At 39.9% G+C, this 9,825-nt stretch overlaps 1 protein-coding gene across 1 annotated transcript in view; it reads right to left on the minus strand.

Annotated features, from left to right (window-relative positions):
- Positions 1–1,096: 1,096 nt before the first annotated feature.
- Positions 1,097–9,825, minus strand: part of LOC117993571 (coiled-coil domain-containing protein 63-like) — a 19,934-nt gene continuing 11,205 nt past the window's right edge. The window contains exons 8-12 of the mRNA XM_069506895.1: positions 8,911–9,061; positions 8,025–8,196; positions 2,184–2,316; positions 1,386–1,516; positions 1,097–1,292 (exon numbers count right to left, since the gene is read on the minus strand). Coding sequence (XP_069362996.1) covers positions 1,097–1,292; positions 1,386–1,516; positions 2,184–2,316; positions 8,025–8,196; positions 8,911–9,061 — 783 coding nt within the window. The remainder of the gene's footprint in view (positions 1,293–1,385; positions 1,517–2,183; positions 2,317–8,024; positions 8,197–8,910; positions 9,062–9,825) is intronic.

Genomic DNA, 9,825 nt, shown 5'->3' on the forward strand with positions numbered 1-9,825 from the left:
GAACAGCAGGAACTGTCGGGAGACGATCGGCAGCTGTCTCCCCCCCCACCCCAGCCACCCTCACAACGGGCTCTACGCGCAGCGGCACGTGCGTCCCGCAGTCAAAACCGGGGCGCGTGCGCGGACGGACTCCCTTGAAAAAGGACCCCGGATGGGTTCGAAACTAGTCGGGCTAACGTCGACTACACTCGTGAGTAAGCCGGGACAGATAGTATTTATAATGTAAATCACTCACGGTAGTTTAAACGCTAAAATTTTCTACCTTATTTACACCTAATCATTTTATTTGTAGTTGGCATTTGTTAAACTGAAGCTGAACAAAACAGCTGTGGTAGCCTAGTGGTTAGGACGTCCGCCTTCCAATCGGAGGTCGGGGGTTCGATCCCGGGCACGCACCTCTAACTTTTCCGAGTTATGTGCGTTTTTAAATAATTAAAATATTATCACTTGCTTTAACGGTGAAGGAAAACATCGTGAGGAAATGCATGCCTGAGAGTTCTCCATAATGTTCTCAAAGGTGTGTGAAGTCTGCCAATCCGCACTTGGCCAGCGTGGTAGACTATGGCCAAAATCTCACTCTGAGAGGAGACCCGTGCTCTGTAGTGAGCCGGCGATGGGTTGATCATGATGATGATGATTTGTTAAACTCAGAAATCACTTCCGTTATTATATTGTGTGTTTGTTTGTTTATAGGTCTCTTTTTAAATAGCGATAGCTAGCAAACCAGCAATGGTGCAACGGATCGACGTGATTTGTTGCATGTGTATAGTTAAAGACCTGGAAAGTGATATAGGCATTAGGCAAATAGCCTATGTCATTCCAGGTCTTATCACGGAAATCAAAGAGTTCTTACGGGATTTTCAAAAGCTTAAATACACGTGGACGAAGTCGCGGGCATCAGCTAGTATCATTATAAATTATGCTAAAGTGTGTGTGTGTGTATTATTACAAACATAGGGCTTATAAGCAAACGTACAGGCTCAGTTTAGTGAAGACCCGTTCTCAGTAGTGAGACAGCAATGGTTTGATCATGATGATGATGGGGTACCAGGACTTAAGAAATAATAGGGAGATAGAATTCAACATTTATTTAGCATCAATTTTGCATATAACGCCGAGCGAGTATGAGTCTACTGCTCGGCACTCGGCACTCAGTGAGGGGGTGTATTCTGTCACTCCTCTCGAAGGCTGGCTCCTCAGCTATCTCCTTCAGCGCTGCTGCACTCATTGCTGCATCGAATGGCACCTCTGGGATCTCGGATACGCGCGATAGCCAGCGGCCTTCGATACAACTGAAAAAAAAGTAAGCCCAGTTTTAATATTCTAAGATGTAAACCTTTTTTTAAGGTCATAGGCGTACAGACAGACATACAGAGTATACTCACGCAGGACAAGGGTCAGCCGGGACCAGCACGTGGATAGGTGTGGCTGTCCAGGGTTCTGGCGGCTGAGGTCGGACAGTGTACTTCTTGAGACGGGAACCGCTTTTGTCACTTTTCTTTTGGATATGCTTCTCCTGAAACATGTGTGTAACAAGTTTCCAGCTTTACAAATTACAATAGAACCACAGTTCATGACAGTTAGGTAAGTAGGGAACAAAACGTCGAGGCTTTATAGAGTAAGTAGGTAATTACTACTTCGATTATTTAAAAGTCTTTGCCACGATATAACGACGGCCCATGTCACATACCTAGCCGTTTCAAAACCTGCATTTAATGCCTGCCAGTGTAAGTGAAGCTTTTTTTTCGGAAAAATGAGTTATGTGGGATTTCTACCCACTAAAACCCCTTCGCTGGCTCTTATCAGCGCGTTATTGAGAGGCTCCGTTAACTCTAAAGAACGTAAGACGCGGTGTAAGCGAAGAGGTTTTGTTACAAGTATCATAACTGTCGTGAATTGTGGCTTAACTTAGTTTTTTAAAGAATATTAGCCATGTTAAATGAGTATTATTCCCCTTTCCTCTCCAACTAAGCGTCAAGCTTGTGCTAGGAGTAGGTACGAAAATAGTGCAACGGGCGGTGTTTGAACCGTCGACCTTTCGGTTTTCATCCCACTCCTTTATCCGTTGAGCTATTGAGGCTCTAAACACTCTAAACACACAATCAAAACAATTACACTAAGGGCGCCTTCAAATTTGCCGCAAAGTGGCAGCGCGACTGCAGCGCTGCGGCCGCGATACCTACATGATAGTATGCAAGCTGCACCAATTCCTGTATCTTGTCAGTGATCAGCCTGCAGCTCAGGTTGACGTGGTGGAGGGATGGTTGCTTGTCGCCCAGCAGGTTCTGGTAGGGCTCCAGTGAACAGTCTAGCATCCTTGGAAAACAACATTTTTTTTGTCGATTACAAGTTAGCCTTTGACTGCGAGCTCACTTGGTGGTAAGTGGTGATGCAGTCTAAGATGGACACGAAAATAATACCAAGTTTATCATGCTGACTAACATTACACTTTCCCCAATTGAACCCGGGACCTCCCACTGTTACGACCACAGCAGTCGCCAGCAGCGTTGACCTAGAATCATGAAATTTGGCAGGTAGGTAGAACTTATAGCTGACATTTGTGAAAAAATCTGAAAACCGTGAATTTAGGGTTAGATCACACAAAAAAAATTAAATTGTGGCTATGAACTAATAATTAGTATTTTCAACTTTCCAAGTGAGTGACTATATCAAGTGGGGTATCATATGAAAGGTCTTCACTTGTACAATTTCTAAAACAGATTTTTATTTATTTTTATGCGTCATAGTTTTTGAATTATCGTGCAAAATGTCGAAAAAATACGACTGTAGTACGGAACCCTCATTGCGCGAGCCTGACTCGCACTTGGCCGGTTTTATTTAAATAGATCTCTTGTGTTGTAAGTGTATATGTACAGGTATAGGTATGTGTGAAAAATGTAGGTAAAAGGATTGTTGAAAAGCAGATCTAGTAAGTAGTTAGCAGTAATTGGCTCGACAGTAATGGATCGCTCGTAGCACCGAGTAGCTCGTAGCGAGGGCAGCTACAGCGAGGCACGTGCTACGTTCTTACTGTTTAAAGTGCCTGGTCCAAGATCCCAGTGCCGCCAGACGTTACTTATTTTCTGAGAAGCGAAATGTGTGTGACAGTAGTGTTACAGCCGCAGTAAACTTAAGTAACGATTAAGTGACTCTGAGTGCGGCAGTTAGTGTGCATATAATGCAACATTATCTATATATGTATGAAATTCAAAGTCCTGACTGACTGACTGACATAGATATCAACGCACAGCCTAATCCGCTAGTCCTAAAGACATGAAATTTGGAGGGTCTATTCTTTGTAAACAGTAGGTATCCACTAAGAAAGGATTTTTCGAAATTCCACCCCTAAGTGGGTTAAATGGGGGATGGAAGTTTGTATGAAAGTCGGACATTTTTCAAGTTATTTGGATGAAAATTGGTAATTGGTTTTTCGGTTACAAATGAAGAAATACGTGTCTCAGGATTTTTGGAAAATTTGTCCATAAGGGTGGTAAAATAGGGGATGAAAGTTTGTATGTGAAATCAACGCACAGCCTAAACCGCTGGTCCTAGAGACATGAAATTTGGAGGGTCTATTCTTTGTAAAGAGTAGGTATCCACTAAGAAAGGATTTTTCGAAATTCCACTCCTAAGTGGGTTAAATGGGGGATGGAAGTTTGTATGAAAGTCGGTAATTTTTCAAGTTATTTGCATGAAAATTGGTATTTGGGTTTTCGGTTACAAATGAAGAAATACGTGTTTCAGTATTTTTGGAAAATATGCCCATAAGGGTGGTAAAATAGGGGATGAAAGATTGTATGGAAAAGTTTTAATTATTGATATTATTAACTTGAAATTTGCAAAATAGGTTTTTTCTTGAGGTTAGGTGTCAGCTAAGAAACGACTATGAGAAAATCACGAGGGTTAAATGCTTGGTGAGATTGGGTCTAAGACAAGTCTGGCGGTTCCGGGATTGGGGCTCTAGCTGTTAAGGTATGGCAGTTTAGATGGATGAAAGAGATTTTAGAAATCAATTCCACGTTTAACTTACGTTTCCGAGGGTATATTGCTTTTAATTTAGTTTTGTTCCCATTTTATGAAGGTCTTCTTCGCGGCGTTTGAGTCTCTGGGCCCATGGTCATCGGACACGAAAGCTTTTATACACGTCGTGTCCCAAAAGCTGATCCACGCGTAGTGACCCAAGAGCTGGTTCTTATTTCGCTCAACGGTTGAGCCTTGCCCTTCAGCGAGGTAATAATAGCGCCAGTGTATTGGGCACGATGCCCATAAATTATTGTTTGGACGGCGTATATTTTTTGTTTTTTGTGAGAAGTTTTGTCTACATGTAAATATACACTAGGTAGATAAATATATATAATAAGGCCGCCTTTGCATACAATTAATTTTTAGTTTCAGTTTCTTTGTTTTTTGTCATGTTATGTAATATTTTTTGTATGCAATAAAGTATTTCTATCTATCTATCTATATATAAATATATTAATATATAATTAATATATTTTCACTACCTGAAATGCGAAAACATTATAGATGCGAAAGTGCAGTTTGTTTAATTGGTTTGTTAGATTGTTCTTCAATCACGTCGCAACGAAGCAACTAGATATTATGTAGGCTACCTTACGTCCCGAAAAAATCAAAGAGTTTCCACGGATTTTTAAAACCTAAATCCACACGGAAGAAGTTGCGACCCACTTTGCTTTTTATTGGTGCTCAAAATTGAACTTTAACTGCGTTTTATGCACGTGAAGCGAGTCGGGTTGTGGCGAGCTAGTTTACAGGTGAAATGAAAAGTTCCAGTAGATAATCTATAGTAATAGATTGGTGGTCTTAAGAGACTCACCTCACGTTTAAAAACTGAAAAACTGTTTAAACATTTAATCCTGTAAAGATCAGTTTCTGATGGCCGTTTTTAAGAAGAACATGTTCAGCAGCGGAGGTTGGGAGTTCGATCCCGGGCACGCATCTCTAACTTTTCCGAGATATGTGCGTTTTAAGAGCGTAAAACCTTATTATGTAGCGTACAAGGAGTTTTAGCCCATTTTTGACCCCTTAAATTTTGTAAATCCCTGCATTTACTTAAAAACTTATTTGTACTATATTGTAGGAAATGTTCTGTTTTATTACCAAGTAAGACAACATTTTGCATTTTATTGATAGTTTGTTTCTTATTGCCTAAAATATCAAAGACTATTCAATTCAATTTTCGATTTCGTGCAATCTTTGACATTCACTACATCAAAAGTTACCTATAGAATTTACACAAAAATATATATTTATTAAAGGAGAGGTCCTAAACTACTACTATAGCAGATAAAAGTTTTTTATTCACTATTTTTTACATTATAAAAATCCAAACCAAAAAATTATAATTTCACAAATATACAGACATATAAAAGTGTCATTTTGGTGGATTATTTTTCACACGTCATGCGCGTTATCGTACAGTACGCAGCAGAAATGTACATCGGTCTTTAGAATGACATTTCGGCTTTGTAGAGCGTTGTCTCTGTCACTCATACCTATATGACGTTTTGTCGGTCTCAACAACATGACAGAGACAACGCTCTACAAATCTGCTATCTCCTTCTAAAGGTCGATTTACCTACATTACTTTCTGCTGCTGTAATATAGTAATACCATATGGACTTTACCAGTGTTAGATGCATTTGTTGATTCAAAAGTACTTGTAAAAGTTTAATAAAAAATATTTTGATTTGATTTTGATTTTGACTTAAATTGAAATCATTATCTACACCTAAAGTACCTAAGTAAGTCGCAACGGATCGATGGGATTTTTTGCATGGGTAAAGTAAATAGTTTAAGATTTGGAGAGGGACATAGGCTAATTTTCATCCCGGAAAATCAAAGAGTTCCCACGGGATTTTTAGAACCCTAAATGCACGCGTACGAAGCTAGTAAAAAATATTTTGATTTGATTTTGAATTAAATTGAAATCAGTAGCTATACCTATAGTACTCTAATAATAAATAATAAATAAATAAATAAAATATCTTTATTTAACAAAAACAAGTTATTTTGGCGTCGGTTACTAGTGGTCTCCACACTAGGTTAAACCTGTGACGTGTAGAGTTATATGAGTTCCTAGTGGGTTTTACTGAGGACTAGGAAAGTTTAGCGGTTAGAATACTCTCTCTCGTACTCTCTCTACTACTCTGTACTCTTAGAGACTCTGTAGGTTAGAGTACTCTGTAGGTATTTTTGATTTCAATTTACCTATTTTGTAATGACATGGGCAATATGGCGGCGATCGTAGGTGCGATGAACTAATCCTCGCAACGTGTCATGCGGGCCGTATCTCAATTGCGTTATAATTGCTAATCATTGTGTTACGTAATTAGCGGTAATTCAATTAACGTATGACAGAACCGTGGGTTGTACTGTACATATTATAATGCTATGAATAATGCATCATCATTTGACCAAAAATTGAGTGTAGGTATACCAAAATTGTTTTTACAAAAAAGACCTAATGGTTCGTCCTAATAGTCGACGTTAAGAATGTATAAATTATTCTGTCCGTCTGTCTGTCTGTTGTGTCGGTCACGAAAACCTTTGATCTAGAATCATGAAATTTGGCAGGTAGGTAGGTCTTATAGGTACCCTACCTACCTGCTAAATTTCATATAGGTCAACGGGAAGTGCCCTGTAGGTTTCTTGACAGACAGATAGACAGACGAACAACAGATAGACAACAAAGTGATCCTATAAGGTTTCCTTTTGAGGTACGGAAACCTAAAAAAACGGTTTGTGCTATAATAGTGTGTATAGATAGATTAGATAAGTACAATTAAAATAATTCCGTGGCACCACCCGAATCAGGGTTGCTACTGAAAACCAGCGCTGTATGTTTTTGTACTTGTGCAAGACATATGGCATTTATGCTGAGGGACCTTTTTTTTCGGGTTGTGCCACACATGGCATACTTTATTCCGGCGCTTCTTCTACTTGAGGTCTTTTGACTTTACTACTTAATTAGAGGCGCCGGTATAGGTCTAGCTGGTAATGTGTGGTACAGCCTTAAAAAAATAAACGTTTTTCTTTCTTTCTTTCTTTCCTTCTATAAGACATTGCTAAGGTGCCAAATTCCATGATTCAATATTAATAGGAAGTACCCTATAGGTTTACGATATGATGTAATGTGAATGTATGTATGTATGTACCACGTATGTACTTACATAATCTCATTACCATGGGATATCAATCATCGCACAGCGTGGTGTCGACATTTGCGGGTAGTGCACACTGTTAATTATCGTCAGCGTTGATTTCACTGTGATACGACACCTCACAACACCCATGGGTGTTGTTACCAGACAATGGGATGAGTCTACATGAACAATTGGCGCTGATTCTCTTGTCTTTCTCTAAACTAAATTTAGACTATCTGCATCTTTTTCTTTTTAATATTGCTAAAAAGGGACAGAACATGAATTTTACATTTAAAGACTTAAATTTTAGTGCACGCTACAAATTTAAACCATAGGCTCGCGACTGGCAGCTAAAGTCACGAGGTTTGACAGCTCTAAATTAAATTTAAAACTGTCAAACTGTATCTGTCCTTTTCTAAATGCATTAGTAAAAAGAGGATGCGAATACTCTAAAATTTAGAATCAGTACCAATGGGCTTATAAGATAAACCTTCTCGGAGAAACGCGTAAGTGACGCGATTTAGAGCTTCCGGAGTTAGTTCTATCTTTTCGTCTGTCGTGTCTGTCAAGAAAACCTAGACGGACATACATGACGGACAGACGGGCAGATAGACAGACAACAAATTGATAAGGGTATAAGGGTTCTTTTTGCGCTTTGAGGTACGGAACCCTAAAAGTCCATCCGTTTAACCGATTTTCACGAAATTTGGCAGTGAAATAGCTTGGATTCTGGAGACAGACATTGGCCGTTTTATATACCAGAAAATGTGGCGTATGGAAATCCCTACAAGAGACCTATGTTAAGAAGTGTACGTCTATCGGTTGACGATGATGATGATAAAAATTAAGTACACTCACTTGAATAGTTCTCCAACTTTTTCCACAGTCTCATTCAGAAGCTGTACTTTCTGCACCAATTTCTTCCTTTTATCTTCTGTGACCAACTTCTGTTTCTCCAACTTGTCTCTTAACTCTTGCAACTCCTTCTGCCTTTTATCTTCCATACTCTCGTTCCATTCTCTTCTGTCCACTAGATTGAGATTTACCATTTTTAAATGACTTCTAAAATACGAAGCTTCATAATCATCATCATGATTTTTTTATCGATTACAAGTTAGCCCTTGACTGCTATCTCACCTGGTGGTAAGTGATGATGAAGTCTAAGATGGAAACCAGCTAACTTGGCAAGGGTCTATTAAACCCATACCCCTCATCGGTTTCTACACGGCAACGCTAGATCGCTTGGCGGAACGGCTTTGCCGGTAGGGGGGTAACTAGCTATGGCCGTAGCCTCCCACCAGACCAGACCAAACACAATTTAGAAATTAAAAATCTGTCCACTAAGTACTAAGCACGGATCTTCTCTCAAAATTAGAAGGGATTAGGCCATAGTCTGCCATGCTAAAAGCTATGCTAAAAGTTAGAGGGTATGCCCGGGGTCGAACCCCAGACCTCCCGATCAGGAAACCGATGTCTTAACTACTAGACTATCACCGTTTCTTATTACTTACTAGCTTATCCCTGCGACTTCGTTCGCGTGTTCAACTTTCAACCCCCTATTTTACCCTCTTAGGGGTTGAATTTTCAACAATCCTTTCTTACCGGATGTCTATGTCTATATAGCTAGCCGTCCAGTATTTTTAGTTGTGCGTTGATAGATCAGTCAGTCAGCCTTTTGAATCTTTAGATTTGATGGAGAAGTGCGTAAGAAGTGAAAACCTTAAGAAAATAGGCTGTTACTTACCAATTTCCTGGATCAGTTTTTCCTTCTCTCTCTTCAACACTTCATTTTCTGCGCAGTACTCGTTCAGCAGCTTGTATATGGAGAAGTTCTCCTGTTCCACGCGCTCGAATTGTTCTATTATTTTGTTGACATCGTATTCCTTTGTGTAATCCTAGAATTTAAACATTTCATCATCATCATCATCATCATCATCATCATCATCATCATCAACCAATAGACGTCCACCGCTGGACATAGGTCTCTTGTAGGGATTTCCACACGCCACGGTCTTGCGCCGCCTGGATCCAGCGGCTCCCTGCGACTCGTCTGATGTCGTCCGTCCACCTAGTGGGGGGTCTTCCAACGCTGCGTCTTCCGGTGCGAGGTCGCCATTCCAGCACCTTGGGACCCCAACGTCTATCGGTTGTACGAACTATGTGCCCTGCCTATTGCCACTTCAGCTTCGCAACCCGTTGAGCTATGTCGGTTACTCTAGTTCTCCTACGGATCTCCTCATTCCTGATTTGATCACGTAGAGAAACTCCAAGCATAGCTCTCTCCTAAACATTTACGTATGCAATAATAGCTGATGCCCGCGACTTTTTCCGAGTTAAAATTGACGTTTTAAAAACCCCTTGGGAACTCATTGATTTTCCGGGGAAAAGTATTGTATTGTCACTCTCCAGAAAGACAAACCAAGGAACACATTTTCGCACTTATAATAATTTATGGGTAGTTACTTTAATCATTTATTCAGATTTAGTATTATTGTAATACACTTTCTAATTGTTACTTGCTGAATTGCAATAGAATGATGCAGTGTGATAATTAAAACGTAAACATAAAAGTAAAGCTACGAGGGTTCCAAAAGCGCCCAGGTCTGAGAAGAGCCCACAATAAACTCAGTCGGGTATCCTTTTTTACTATCACCACTTT

Source organism: Maniola hyperantus, chromosome 24 (assembly GCF_902806685.2).
Source record: "Maniola hyperantus chromosome 24, iAphHyp1.2, whole genome shotgun sequence".
NCBI lineage: Eukaryota > Metazoa > Arthropoda > Insecta > Lepidoptera > Nymphalidae > Maniola > Maniola hyperantus.